The sequence below is a fragment of the Ceratotherium simum genome, chromosome 13 (assembly GCF_057802395.1).
Source record: "Ceratotherium simum simum isolate JZ-2026a chromosome 13, ASM5780239v1, whole genome shotgun sequence".
Lineage (NCBI taxonomy): Eukaryota > Metazoa > Chordata > Mammalia > Perissodactyla > Rhinocerotidae > Ceratotherium > Ceratotherium simum.
In genome coordinates, this window is record NC_141912.1 from 11,465,806 (window position 1) to 11,481,756 (window position 15,951).

The 15,951-nt window shown below is 44.5% G+C and overlaps 1 protein-coding gene across 1 annotated transcript in view; it reads right to left on the minus strand.

Moving 5' to 3' along the window:
• The window catches only part of ADTRP (androgen dependent TFPI regulating protein), a 56,718-nt gene that overhangs the window by 11,082 nt on the left and 29,685 nt on the right, over positions 1–15,951 (minus strand). Inside the window, exon 4 of the mRNA XM_004432119.3 lies at positions 6,159–6,274. Coding sequence (XP_004432176.1) covers positions 6,159–6,274 — 116 coding nt within the window. The remainder of the gene's footprint in view (positions 1–6,158; positions 6,275–15,951) is intronic.

Genomic DNA, 15,951 nt, shown 5'->3' on the forward strand with positions numbered 1-15,951 from the left:
CCAAGTGTAACTTTTAGATTTCATATGTAAGATAGCACTCGTGACATACTAACGTTTTCTACCTGAGGACTTGGAAGTTGATCATCAATCCTCGTATCTGACCCTCACTCTTTTCCTCCTCTGAGACCAAGAAGGTAAAAGAGCACCTAAGGCCACTGGCATTCTGGGGGGAAATTGTAGAGGCTGTAAAGACAGGTAGCAGTGGTCAAGGGGGCTTGGCTTGTCAGTGCCTGGGCATGTGCTCCAACAATGCAGGGAATTGGGGGGCTGGGGAAAGGAGGTGCAACAAGATGGGGGTCAGGTGTGAGGCAGCGTGTGTTCATTCAATCATTCATCAGCGCCAGGCACTGTGCTAAGATGCGGCGATGTAGAAGATTCCATGCTGCCTTAGGGACCGTCTGGGACAGAGGAAAGTTACAACAGAAGGGAAGGCAGGGTGATGAGACCGTGAGCATAGGGTGCTCTGGGTTCATGGGAGGGATATTGAGGGCTGGCTTCTTAAGGGAAGTGATGTCTATTAATGGAATTACCACCTTCCCAGTCTACCCATCCCTTAAATGAGGGCATTTCCCCAGCATTCCCTCTCTACTTCTCCCCATTCCCCTCTCTCTTCTCTCTCTCCAGCAATCCCATCCCACCAGGAAGGTTCGCTCCCGGATCGGATCTCCACAGCCCCTCCTCTCTTGAGAAGGCCAGGTCTGATTTCCAAATGGAAGTTCCTCTAAGCAAGTGGTTCTCAACCTTAGCTGAAGATTAGAATTGTCTTGGGGGTCTTTAAAAGTTCCAATACCCAGGGCATATCCTAAACCAGTTAAAGTGGAATCTTTTGAAATGGGACCCAGATACGGGGTTTTAAACTGACTTTTTTACTTATACCCAAAACTATTTCTTTCCTAAGTTCTCTACATCTATTAATGGAATCACCAGCTTCCCAGTCTACCAGCTGAAAATTCTTAGAATTATCCTTGATTTTTTCCTTTTCATTTTTCCCCTATGTCCCAATTAATCCAAAAAACCTGTTCTGTTACTTCAACAATACGTCTCAGGCGTGCCCCTCATTCCTGACTGTCCAGATGCACCCTTCTTCAGGCTCCTTTTGTTTCTAATTTCTGTAACAGGCGTATTGGTTAACTAGGAGCTGAGGTCGGAGAGGAAGGATGGGAAGCATAGGTAACATTTCTTCTCCTAGCCCTCCACCTCTACCCCTCTTCAGTTTGCATCCTGGCTGAACTAGATCCCAAATGTTGATAATAAGGGGGAGTTGGGTGACATCTTTATATTTATTTTCATATATTAATTTACATGAGGGCTAAAGAGTCCTTCTATGGAAAATTGGGCTGGGATTCTGATCCCCACTAAGATTAGAAAACTATGGTGCATGGTCTTCAGGAAAGGGTGACAAAGACTCTGGGAGGGAATTCATCACAATGCACTAGTGGGAGAAGGAGGGGACTGTTGATGCTAGGTGTGGCAAGGTGACTGATCCTGGAACTCAGCTTAGTCCAGCCCTCTGGACTGTTTTTAATGTATTCTGGGGTAAGATGTCTATGTGCGTAAGTGTGTGTGTAAATGGTTGCATGAATTTAGAGGATTGTTACACCTGCAGGCCCAGGCAATTTTGCTGTGGGACCTCACCTGAGCATATTATAGAAGAAAGGAATCGTCATAAAAACAAACCACAGAAACAATGGAATCTGACTTTGTCTGTACTCTGTCTAACCTCTTTCAGCCTGCCACCCACAAGCCACCGTGAGAGGGTAGTTTAGGGTGACTTCCTGTTAGTCTCTTTCACTAACAGGTCCAGCTAACGCAACCTGCTGGCCATCGCTCTAACGTGTTCGGGGCTCCCTTGGCCTCGGCACTGTGCTGTGTTGTTCATTTTCTCACATTTTTTGCTGCTTAATCCATCCATTCCTTCAGAGCGCACATCCAACGCATACCTTTCATGAAGATCTTCCTACACCGCCCAGTCAGATGTAATCACTTCTTCCCCTGAGTCCCTGTAGCTCCTCATATTTTTTATGACATTTTATCGCTTCTCATCTTGTATAATTCATATGCATGGCTCATCTCCACTTATTAAGAACAAACCCCCTGCAGGCTGGGGCTTGGCCTTATATCACTTTGCTTTTCCAAGCGGGCCCAGCCCTGGGTTAGGGGAAATATTTGTTCAATAAAAGAATGAATAAAAGCCAGCAGTAGGAACATTTCTATTTTCTTGCTCCTCACCACTGCCTCAGAGAGAGCTAGGTGAGGGGTTTTGGGGTGAGAGAGAAGGGAGGAGTAAGCGAGCTACATATTTATAGGTGACTAATGTTTTCCAAAGGAAATGAAAGATTTGCAGCTACTACTACTCTGCAAAGCTTTATTTTCCCACTTAGGGGCCAGCCCTCCAATTCTGCAATCTGAAAAAATAACAAAAAGCCAGTGCCACATGTACGGCAGTCCCCACGGTCTTGGTGGCTATTTTTAGGTCATTGTAACATGGTTTCAGCCGTGAAATGCTTCTCCAGCTCAGAGTTATGGCCGTTCTTCTGACTCATGGTTGTTTCTCACGCTCTCTCTGGCCCAGGCCCATATTCTTTACCTCATTTCTGCTCTGTTGTTTCCCTATTTGACCATCCAAACTGGCACGCCTAAGAGCGGACGCATAGCCGCTTCCCTCTAACATCTCCATGGATATTGACAGTTTGTGGAGCTTGCTGATGACCATCTGTGGCCGTATCCACAGTTTGTGGAACTGGTTGGTGGCCATCTGTGACCACGCGGGCCCATGGGCCCCAGAGCATTGTGTAAGGGCGGAGACAGCAGGCAGCAAGGAGTTTCAGCTTCCAAACCAGGAGATAACAGAGGTATGGGAGCTTCAGTCAAGAACAGCATAAAATGCCCTCATCCAGGTCTATTTGCTTCATTCTAGCAAAAATGAGGCCTGATGGACCCCATGCTGATTTAGCAATTCATTAATGATAAGGAGGTCCAAATCCTAAACCACTTCAGCTCCCCATGGGGGTCCACCCAGTCACATTCCTGCTGGTGACAGGTCTCCACCCCGTCCCTCCACTTTCTCCGTTACATCACTTTAATGTCTAATCCAAGCGCACGCAGAGCTGGGAACAATAACATCATGAAAGCTTTTAGACTGTAGAGAAGAGGTTAAATTTTTTGGCATGCCCACCCCCTCCAGCATTTAGCAGAATGTGTTTTGCACATACGGGGAATTGAGCTAATACCCGGCCATGTGAATACAGTAGGAAAAAAACTAGATTTGGAAATACGAGGCCTGGGTTTTAGTGCTAGCTTTGATTTTCCCAGTCATATGACCTTGGGCATGTCATTTACTCCACTGAGGCTTTGGGTCTCGAACGCCGGATGATCTCTAAGTCGCCTTCCATCACCCGCCCTTCTGATTCTATTTTTAGATTGATTGACACTGTCATAGTTGGCTAACATCAATTCTCCTGAGTTACTACAAATGCTACCAACTTGTTTCCCTGCCTCGTTCCTTTTTCATTTCCACACTTTAGCCAGAATCAGCTATGTAATCATCTTTCTTACACAAGCCACATCATTCACTTCTCTGCTTAAAACTTTTCCACAGAAAAGCCCTTACTATAAAAGTCCTCACTGATGTGAATTCATGCTCTAGCTTTTCCCTGTCCTCCAATTCAGCCACACCCTCAGCTCCTCCAGCCCTTCGCAGATACTGTTCCCTCTGCCTGAAAGTCTTTTCCATGTCTCTTTTGTGTTATTCCTACTCATTCTTTGGGTCTCAGCTTAGACATCACTTCCCTTAAGAAGCCAGCCCTCAATATCCCTCCCATGAACCCAGAGCACCCTATGCTCACGGTCTCATCACCCTGCCTTCCCTTCTGTTGTAACTTTCCTCTGTCCCAGAGAGTCCCTAAGGCAGCATGGAATCTTCTACATCGCTGCATCTTAGCACAGTGCCTGGCGCTGATGAATGATTGAATGAACACACGCTGCCTCACACCTGACCCCCATCTTGTTGCACCTCCTTTCCCCAGCCCCCCAATTCCCTGCATTGTTGGAGCACATGCCCAGGCACTGACAAGCCAAGCCCCCTTGACCACTGCTACCTGTCTTTACAGCCTCTACAATTTCCCCCCAGAATGCCAGTGGCCTTAGGTGCTCTTTTACCTTCTTGGTCTCAGAGGAGGAAAAGAGTGAGGGTCAGATACGAGGATTGATGATCAACTTCCAAGTCCTCAGGTAGAAAACATTAGTATGTCACGAGTGCTATCTTACATATGAACTCTAAAAGTTACACTTGGCAAGAAAGAGTAAATCAGATTAGAGGCCACAAAAACAGAGTATGGATATTCATGTGCATAATCAGCCAGATACTACCCTGCCTCTCCTCAACACATACAACAGAAAGAAATATCTTTATGGGAGCCGGCCCCGTGGCTTAGCGCTTAGGTGCGCACGCTCCTCTACTGGCGGCTGGGGTTCGGATCCCAGGCGCGCACCGACGCACTTCTTGTCTGGCCATGCTGAGGCAGCGTCCCACATGCAGCAACTAGAAGGATGTGCAACTATGACATACAACTATCTACTGGGGCTTTGGGGAGAAAAAGGGGAAAAAAAAAAGGAGGAGGATTGGCAATAGATTTTAGCTCAGGGCATGCCTTCCTCAGCAAAAAAAAAAAAAAAAGAGGAGGATTGGCATGGATGTTAACTCAGGGCTGATATTCCTCACAAAAAAAAAAAAGAAAGAAAGAAAGAAATATCTTTATGGATATGTACTGCTACCCACCCTGAGTCCCAGATATTCTATCTTCAGGGATTTATTCCTTTGGGTTGAGCCAGATATGGCAAATACATGGCACATATCCTACCACTCCCCATTCTTATGCTATTGGCAGATATTGCTAAATTATAACACAACTCTTTTTTGGTAGGGCCTCAGAATCCTTCTCAACACAGTGCTCCAGACATCCACTACCAGTAGGTCCCCAACTGAAGTCTTATTCTCTAAAAATATCCTTTGTTAAACTGCAAAGATCCCAGGCTGGACAACAGGTTAGATCACTGGAAGCTGGGGGTAGATTTATTAAGCAAATGCTTTCTTCAAGACAGGAGAAGCAAAAAAGACTTGGGATACTCAGGGAAGGAGGGGTGCAGAAGGGTGGGAGGAGCAGACACCACAGAAAGGAAGGAAAGGCAAGGGAGGAACCATCATCTGAGTTCTGGACACAAAGATTACTGGCTCTAAGACAAAGGCTGGTGAAGCCATGGAAGAGGCCCTGCTGAAGGCCGAGCCCTTTGGGATGTGCCCTCTTGCTGGTTTCTGTCTCTGACAGAGTACCATGATATAATAAACTCCTCTCACGTGGGGGTTACCCAGACTGTCAGATATGAACAGCCTACGTGAGTCTAGACTAGAGAAGAAACATCATGATTAGCTTCCAATCTTCAGGTATGTTGCTTGGCATGCCCCTTTCAGTAACACAAAAGTAAGGGTGTAGATGAGAAGGCTGTAGAATGGAAAGAGGGTTTCCAGTCCCTGGGTGGAAGGCTAAGCACTTTCTCTCGATTACAGACCATTGGGCAGCATTTCTGAGAATTTGTGTTGCCAGGTGGTTGAATGATGAAATCTAGGCCAGCTACTTAAATTATCTCCCGTGCCTCCAGCTAGGCTGTTCTGCATGCCCCTGGGCAATTGCCCAAATGCCCACTAGGAGTTCTATTGCCAGATGTTGATGCAAATAAGGCCATAATGATACAGGCAACAGGAATGGACCAAACCTAGCATGATCAGTCCATCAAATGCCTTTTCAAATGGAATATATTTAGAGGCTCAGGTCATTTAACCATTCAAACATTTTAATTGCAAATGAAACCAAAGATCAACATTTTCTTGGGGAAAGCAACATGTGTGGCTTTACACGATTAAGTCTTCCTGAGAGGGGAGGAACTCGTGACTTGCATGCACACCTGTGTGTTCTTATGCATATGATGTTTCCATGAGTATCAAAATCAAACAATAAGAATCCTTCTTACTTGAAAATTAAAGATGGTTAAACCCCTGTTAACCCAAGATAAAGGCAGCCTAACAGAACAGAATGCTTCTTCTGGAATATCCCTCAGAGTCTTGAATGACAAGTCTAAGTTGATTTTCTCTACACAATTCTTACCTGCCGACATAAGCAAGGCTAGCAGCAGCCAACACGGTGAGTCCTTTCTTCTTCGATAGATAGTAATGTGGCCTGAGGATGACTTCAGCCAATGAGAAGGGCAATATGGACGTGTGCTGTAGGAGAAAAGATGACAAATCATAATGTCAGAGTGCCCTGGCACTCTGGCACAGTGTCCCTAATTCTCTCTTCTCCCTTCAATTTACTTTTTTACACAACTTCCAGATGAAACTTTCCAAAACTTGGCTTAGATCATGCTCCTTAGACGCCCAAGGACCTGCAGTGGCTCCCCATTGCCGATCATACTGGTTTAAACTCCTTTGTCTGGCTACCAAGGCTCTGGTAATGTGCTGTCACCCTCTCTGGTCCTGCTTATTGCCCGCTGCTCCCCTCTCCTAACACACACATTCACACGCGCGTGCACACACCTGCACTCGCACACATACACACTCCTCCACTAGAACAAGGCTGTTTCCTTCATTCTCCTTTGCACTCAGTGTGCTTGCTCCCAGCCTCACGCTTTTGTTCTCGCCTCAACTCTCTATGTGGACTGTGTCTTCTCTCCCTGTGTTCATATCGTCCATGTTCTTTGCAGCCAACACAATCTTCCATGATGCTGTCTTGGAATTTTCCCCTTGCTAATTTCTCTCACTCAATTCTACTGCATTTATATTCTGTGCCATGTAGTCTAGCACTTATGATGTGTATTCATAAGCTCAGGGGGCCAGAAAACACATCTTAGCCCGTTTCTGCATTCCCCATTGCACTTGGCACTGTGTAACTGTCCTGTTGACGGATGGATAGTAGCATGGAGTGTGTGTGAGCCTCCATCTGAAACCCTCCATGGCCCCCCCTTCCTTCCCTGCTTCACCGGCTCCTTCATAACCATCTGTCTTCTCATATCTTTCAAACACTTAACACCAGATTTTTTTTAAGTGACATAATCAAGGAAGCAAGCCTTTAGGAATAGTGGTGTTGTCAGGTGCTATTGAGGTCTGCTCCCCTCTAGGTTATGGGAATTGATCTGGGAAAGGTGACATGAGTCTGTGTGCAATGTCATTTCATTTATTAAATACATTTATTAAGCCCCTCTGCCGTACTTTGTGCTTATCGGCAACATCTAATAGTCTTCATATTTTATATTTTTTACATTTACAGCTATCATTTCTCTTCCATCCCTGCTCCCCAATTTCCTTAGTTCTTGGCAGCCTCTTGCATCCATAGCCTCCACCTAAGAGCTCCAACCCATTCCCTTTCCTGAGCCCCAAGGCGGCTGTGTCAGAACCTCAGTTACAATAGTCACCGGGGCTCAGGAATGTCACATTGCCCGGGTCACCATGCTCCCATGCCCAGCTATGCTGCTGGAGCCTGGGTGCTGGCTCTGGGTGGCCTTTGCTCTCAGTCATGTCAGTCTCCTGCTCAGAGGCATCCCCAGGAGGCAGTAGCTACCTCCTACCCTACCTGAGCTATAAGGTACAGTCAGGAGATCAAGACCCTCAGATGACAAGAAATGTGACAAGTTTTGGTAGGGGAGGCATGGGAAGAGAAGGAACAAGTCTTGAGTATAGGGCATTACTGGGCAGAGAGGGCCTCCTGGGGGCCATCAAGGCTGCAGGAGGGTGGCACAGAGCAATTCGGCCTCTTAAAGGCCCCAGGTGCCCACATTTTAGTAGCAAAGCCTAGAGGAACAGCATTGTGGACAAACCGTAACTTTTATAGACTTTGTCCAAGGTTGGTCCTGAACGTATGACTGGTTGGATATGCAAATGGAGAGACTTCTAGGCCCACTATCATACCTTGCCTCTTTCTTTGGTCTGATTTTAGGCTACAGTTTCAGTGTCTCTCCCTCCAATAAAGGAGCATGGTGCTTAAGGGCACACACTTTCGAATCTGACCTTGGACTAGTTACTGAACCTGTCTGAACTTCAGCTTCCTCGGCTATAAAATGGGACAATAAATAGTACACAAGTCATAGGGTTGCTGCTCTGAGGATTGGGATAAGTACATGTAAAGGGCTTAGTCCTAGTCCCATGAAAGCTTCCAGGGAGCATTAGCTGCGATTGTCACTGTTATCATTGTGATTGTTGTCCTTCATTTCCTTGGTGGCCCAGTGTGGAGTGCGGTGAGGTGAGATTCTGGGATGTCCACAGCACCAGGCACTCGGATGCACCCTGGCCTGTGGCCTGTAGGAGGCTGTGGCATGAAGCAGCTGGAGTGTGGTAGCAGAGCCATCCCCATGGCCACCCCTGGCTCCCTCCTCAGCCCACAGCTGTGCCTACACTCTCAACCATGGCCGCCTCAGAGCCCTGGCACAGCGCTGTGACTGACATCAATGCTCTTTTCACCCAGAGGCTACCTCAGGGGGCAAGAGATGGGGCTGTCTGCCCAGCACAGCCACCTGCCTCTCCACCTGCATTCACTCTGCCACAGCCAGGAAGATCCAACTTCTATTAGGAACCATTAACAGTCCCATTATACTGGCCATTGATCTGACAGATTTTATTAACCCTGCCCACGGTCAGCAGCTTCCGTTCTCTACATTAATGATCATTTGGAACAGAATTCCTGTGGAATAATGTAGTGCGTTTGCATTAGGAGCAAAAGAGTTCGCAGTGATTAATGCTTTTACAACAAATAACTCAGGAATGCATGACTGGTCACCTCTTCTAGGAGTCTGCCCTTTGCAAGTGACATTCATTGGATTTCCAAATGAATTCTCCCTGATGGCACTACTTCAGTGATGTCATTAGTGATGGGCCATATACTGTGGCTTAATACCAGCTAAAAGGTCTTTAAAAGAATCACATTTTTTGGTGAAGGCTTGGAGTAGGAATGAGGGAAGGAGGAAGACCACATTCTGTGAGCTTTCTAAATATTGAGCTACTGTGAAGAGCCAAGCGTGACATAGGAAACCTCTTGGTATTTCAAATGTATTGGTATTTCACCTCACGTTGATATAAGTTATATAACCTCTGTCAGGCAGCACATATTTTAAAAAAAAAAAAAAGGAAAAAAATTCAGTAAGAGAAAAGTCAAATATGCTCTCTGCTTCCGAAAAATCTAATAATTAGGCTGGGATTGACACAAATTAGAATGCTGCCAAAAATTACTAAAAACAGTGACTCATTCTGTATTTCAATTAACAGTTTCTCAGTTTCCCTTATAAACAGTGAAGCTGACAAAAATTAATTACCTCAGAGAGGGTAAAATATTTCCTTCCAAAGTAAACAAAACATCATGGACTGAAACAATAGTATATATAAACAGAGGGGATGGAATGAAGCTATCTTTCCGTGTCAATGAAGCCACCATTTTAGTAAATTTTCCTTTAAATATCTCAGTCTGAAAGCATTGGTTAAAAGAACAGTGTTATTCTTTTTCCATCCTTTTCTACTAAATTACACCTTTTCCTCCTGTCCTTGGTGTAATGCCTATTTCCATCTGAATATCTTGGAGACAGAATTATAAGCATGAAATATTCATTTAAGTTTTAGTATAATAATTGCACTTGTGATTCCCTGGCTGCAAAATAGCCTTATAGATAAGTACTCAAATTTACCAGCCCGTAGAGAATTCTTACAAGGTTACATCAGTGGCAACAAGGAAAATAATGAGAACTTATTTTTACTTGCCTCCTACTAGCAGAGGAGTAGCTGTTATAAACAGCTTCCCTGTGTATGAGGTTCAACTTACAGTGGGATGCATTTGCCTGACTCTTGGGAAAGAGGCAAGCCTTAACCACTGAGATGACCCATGGAGACAAGTTCTTCATCGTTGTCATGCAGGATCCAAAGACTGAATCCATAAAGCTAGGATGGTCACATTCTTATCTCTCAGATTCCTGAGGGGCCAAAAGCACTTAATTTTTTCCAGTGAAAGAAATTCAGGGAGGCTATACATTTTAAAAATCAGATAATAACATTTTAAAATATGATCTTTGCTGCTTTCTTCTAGTACATTTCCTCGTTGGACTAGCTCTTGTGTTGACTTGAGTTGAGTTGACCAAGATAAACAAGCCAGCTTCCACCTTCTCAGACTGGTCATTGAGACTTTCTCCTTCAAATGTACTTACTGATTAATGAGCTTACATAATACTGCCCCCTTCACATTTGCCTCAATCTTCTCCTCTCTTCCTCTGTTCAGGCCACACTTGGATCTGAGAATTAATTCCTTACATTGGCTCTTCCCAAACTGAGGTCCTTTCCCCCAAGTCTCTAAGATAATGTCTTTGTTTTGTTTATGGTGCTAATGGGTAGATATTTTGAAATGAAGTTTTATTGCACTGACAAGATCTCATTTCTGGTTACATTAAGGAGGATATTTTTGTTTACTATATATTAAATATATCACTTTTTGAATTATTTAAAAAATGGAAACCTTTACAAAATCTCCTCAGGGGCAAACACATGGTCAAAACATCGATTAAAACTTAAATGTAAATACAACAGTCATGAAAACAGAGGCAAAACAACCTTAATAGAGTACCATTATACCCAGGCTTGTTATTACACTACTGGATCATGTTCCTTAAGATTAAAAACTGCATGCAGTAAAAACACGCAGTAATAGTTGTTTTGTAAATCCTAGTAAAGCAATCTCTGGTTTTGATAATACCATCCATTTGCCAGCTAAAAGCTTTTACCTCGCTCATCACCAACTTCCCCCACTGCCGTTCCTACCTCTAACTCCTACAGTTTAGGACAACGGTGATGGTCTTTCTGGGAATATTTTGCATCCAAAAACAGAGACCATCTGTTTTCTCCATGGCCCGTAAGTTGTTAAAAGTGCAATTTAGCTTTAAGTCAATCTGATATACAGAAATCCAGAAATGTAGACAGAGGTTACATTGCTCATATATCTAGGGGACAACTTCTCTATTTTAACTCTTCCACCTACACTACCTGCAGGAGCATTTTCAGTCTTAAATACTGGAGTCTAGAAGATAATTGGATTTGTAAAAATTCCTTTTTCCACTTTCTAGGAACTCAAGCATACCGGCTAGGCACCACTGTAATTAAAGAGTCAATGTTCAAATGCCTGGGGAGGAAGAATTGGGAAGATAAACCACCTACAGAAAGAGCCACAGGCTTCTCTTTGATCTCCACTGTCTACCTAGGTGGGCTAACACAGACCAGCTTGGTAAAAATTCAGAAAACAGACGTGAAAAACCAATAGTCGTTTACTGTGGAAGAGGAGTAATGTTTGCAGTTTACTCTAAAATGCACCAAAAACAAGATGAGTTGATGGAAGGATAGATGCACAGATTTGTGATAAAGCAAATGCAGGAAACTATTAATAATAGATCTAAGTGGTGGGTGATACAGGTGTTCACTGTAAATTCTTTCAACTATGCTTTATGTTTGAAAATTTTCGTAATAAAATATTGGGAGAAAAGTGAATCGTCTTTACTGACCTGGAAAGAGAAAGGAACGCTCCACTGGGCCAAGGAAGACAAGCATGCTGTTGTTTATGAACTCGTATGTGAATAGCACAGGTGGTTAAATGATAACTTTCTGAATCTTCTAGGGAGAGTTTCTAAGTGATTTTGTACTACTACACTGTTGTCCTTTGGGTTAATGAGTAGTTTGGCCAACATCTCAAAGTAGCATTCTTCTACTAGGAAGCTAGTTGGCTTTGACAGCGTCCAGCCTGGTAAAGAAGCGGCTGTTTAGATTCTATCCGGTTAAGGGTAAGACAAAAGAAAGATCTGGGATCTTAGGATGCTACAATCAAGAATAGATCTGCCTCTTCCTGTTCTCCTCCCTCTCTCTCTCACCCTCCAAAGCACCCAAATCCCTTCCTCTAATTTAATTCTCTCTGGCAATAATAACACTCTAGACATCTGCTGTAATCACTGACTCATTCCTCTACTTCTCATATCCAAACTTGATTCGCTTTCCCCCTCAAATGCTTCCCATAGCTGCCTATTCTTTTATCTTCCCCAGCATCACCTCCCCAGCTTTCCTCTATTTTGGTACATACTCAACATTACAATTAGACCAACCTTCCTAAAACAAGCTTCATGTTGATACTTTCTGCTCAGAAACCTTCTGTGGCTCACTGTTGCCTTGGCCCAGTGTCTAAACTCCTTCCCTAATCTCGTCTCTCTCATTTTCCACAGTATCTCAACCGGCTCCCTCCCTTCAACTCAAATCCATCTCCTCATTAGCCTCGTGTTTCATTCAGTTCCCTTCCCTAGAATTCCTCACTTTTTTCATTTACTTAATTCTTTTCTTTAATTCTTCTCTCCCAACCAGCTCCACACACCTTTGAGATGCCTTACAACCAAAAGCATACACATTAATATGACAAGATATGAAAGAAAATCAGGACCCAGGAGAACACTGAATATACCAACCAGAGGCTTGCTGGGCTGCTGTTGTTGAAATTCAAATTTAGCATTACCTTTGCAGACAAAGTGAAAAGAGATAGAATGTACAGTTTCCTTTTTTTCTTTCTTTTTTTTTAGGGGAAACTGTTTTCCCCCTAGTAATTAGGCCTCAAAGAAATTTCTACCATTGTATTTCATTTGGGGAGCACTAAGCAACAGTAGCCAGTGCTCACAACAGTGTGCCCAAAGCAAAACAGTTCAGAGATCTGGTTTCCATAGACTGATACAATCTGAAGGCAAAACAATACAACACAATCTATAGAAGGTGATTCTGCCAGTCAGGAGATAATACTGTGTAATTATGTAGCCTTCAGATGATCAGAGTGGTAGATGGACTCCAGAAATACCACTTCCCCCACGGGTGTTTTTGTTTGTTTTGGTTCCGTTTGTGAGTCAGACAACAGCTAGTATTTTATTCTCTGTTTAGAGCCTGGAGTGTAGGTATTATACACTGTTGAAGACACAGAGATCTAAATACTTGGGGAAATTCAGAGACTCAATGGTAGTGTTGACACCTTTTATTGCAAAGAAGAAGCCTCACCAAGGAAACCGTCCCACCTCTCAGAGCCGAGCGGCCAGCCCTTTCTGCAACACTGGGGCCCGTATCACATCCACATCACACCCGTGTCACATCCTGCCTCTGCGTGAGATGCTCACTCTCCCATCCTTCCCACAGCTCTTCTGGTCTGCTCTAGACTCTGCAGTGCTTAATTATATTCAGTTTTATTTTTTACACTGTCAATTTCATGTATTTTTCTCCTATTCTCAATTAGATTATAAACAATTTGAGGGTAAAGCTCCCATCTCCTGTTTTCTCAGGACTCCCATCCACCCGCTGCTTAATATATGCTTTTTGACAGATTTTCCTCATTTGAACCTGTATGTTGCAAAGCAGAATTAAGTCCTTAACACTGCCTGCAGAGCCTCGTGATCTGGTTACCTGTCCCATCTTACTTCCATGCCCTGTCCCCTCACACATAGCCTTCCCCCAACCCTTACCCCAATTACTCTGCACTCCACCCACAGCTCCCTCTCTCACCACTGACCCACTGCACACCCATCCCCCTGCTCTCTCAGCCTCCGCCACCTTCTTCTCGCCTTACAGGGCTCAGTGTACATATCACTGCCTCCAAGGCAGCATCCTGAAACCTCCAGCAGGTGCCCTTCCTTCGCAGGCTGGACCTCCCTGTGCTCTTGCCCATCATAGCACCTCATTATTGCATTCGCGTGATACTGGCCAAACTATCCAGAGATGGAAAAACCTCGAGGCTTAGTGCTGTCCCCATGTCATCTCCAGTGCCCAGCACGGTGCTTAACCGTCTCTGGCCACTTAATATGTGGCATTAATGAATGAATCAATGAAATGATAGAGTGGGACAGAAGAGGAAGAGGAGGTCTTCTGCATACCCTGGGAAGACAATCTAGTGCCTTGGTGTGAGAAGACAGGAGTGGCAGGCCAGATTCAACTGACATTGGTAGCCCCATATTGGGCTGTGTCCTGCAGGGTCGCAGAGTCAATCTCCTTCCAAGTTAGTCACCTTTACCCTTTGTCAAGGCTATAAATGGCACCCCAAATCCTGAAAGAGGATGTTGTGGGTCACAGGGAAACCTGTGAGAAAATGTGACTCCTGGGAACCACTTCTGGGTGCCCACGTCCTGGCAACTAAACTGCAGACTCAATAAAGGGGTGTCACCATCCAGGAGTTGGCAGCCCTGCGGGAAGTTAGAAGACATGTAGCCAGCAGAGGTGTTCGCTGTTCACCTTGGGACTCACTGGCCTGCAGCCCTCCTTGCTGAGATTGGGCCGGGAAGAAACTCCCAGGTTTTGCTCAATATCTTCTTTATATCGCTTTTTCTGTATCAGTCTGTAATCTACCCTCCTCCATGCTCTGTGCCTGGCTCCACATGGTACACATGGAGACTTGTTTGTAAGACATAGACAGATGGGCAGCTCTCTAGAAAGCTGCTTCAAGTTGGAGGAAGGAGACTGTTCTTTTCAAGAAAGAGAAAGTTTAGGAAGCATGGAGATCTGCTCTTGCTTTAGATGCACCATCTCTCAGGGCACCATCCCTTCCTCTCAGATAGCTCATCATGATGTCAATAAAGGATTCAGAACGTGTAGGCAGCTGGTCTCCCTGGGAGATATCAGTGATTCAGGAAAGCACCCTGTAAGCACAAGCTCTGGGGCAAAGCTCCAAACTCCCCTGCGTGACTGATCCCATGAGAGATCAGTTTCCATACTTTCTCCTTCCTGCTTCTGGCTTTCCCATGCTGACCCATCAGGGAATTCCTAAAGGGACTCACCAGCGATTCTGCAAGAATGGCAGTTGGTCACTGGTGGTTTTCCCAAATGCAAGTACATGTTGACTTAGGGTTACTCTGTGTGGCGGGGGAGGGGCACATGAGCGCACTGCAGAGGTCTTACCAGTAGAAGAGGAGATGTCTGGGAGTGGGGCCTAGAGGCAAGAGAAAAGGAGAAGTTCGCTGGGAAATACCCTCATTCGATATCCATCAACTGTCTCATGAGAAGCAGTTATGTTTCAGCACTCGAGGCAATTAAAAGGTATATAAAATATGGTCTTGGAACTCAAAAAAATATTAATAAATTTCAACTTATATTTATTGTAACCCTACAGTGTCAGGCTAGGATAGGCTAGCTCTAAAGCATTATGTAGAGGAGGCTCTGAAAGTGTTAGACCATGGTAGGTAGCACTGGGTCAAGCCCTCGGGGTCCACAATGAAAGAGAACAAGTCCTTGTTGAATGCAAACGCCTACTTCTCTTTCACTCACTAGGTCAAAATCTTTCTGACCTAACAGACTCAAGGGTTTCTCTTCGACAGCTGTTGTGGCATCTCACACTGTGTGTTATTATCTCATTGAGTGTCACTAAGTTGCGTTTTGTTCTTTCAAAATAAAAGTTAATTTTAATTCCCTTTTATTAAAAAAAGATAACTATATATCAGATTATTTTTTCAATTATGAACATCTTTTTCCTGCTGAGAATCAAAAAACAAAAGGGCTGTCTGTAAGATATCAAACCGAAGATGTTCAGCAAGATGGCAGATACATGAGTGTGGTGCTCAGAAGAAAATCTAGCCGGAGATAGAGATTTGGGAGCCATCAGAGTATAGATATAACTTTTTTTAGTGGCAGCAGATGAGATGACCCAAGAGAGTACATGAATGAGAAGAATAAAGGACCTAGGAGTAAACACCGTGGAACAGCCATAGTTAAGCCAGGGTTTCTCAACCATTGCACCACTGATGTCGTAGGGTAGATCAGTCTTTGCTGTGGAGGGCTGCCTGTGCATTGTAGGACGTTTAGCAGCATCTTTGGCTTCTACTCACTAGATGCCAGGAGCACCCACCCATCCCCAGTTGTGACAATCAAAACTGTTCCCA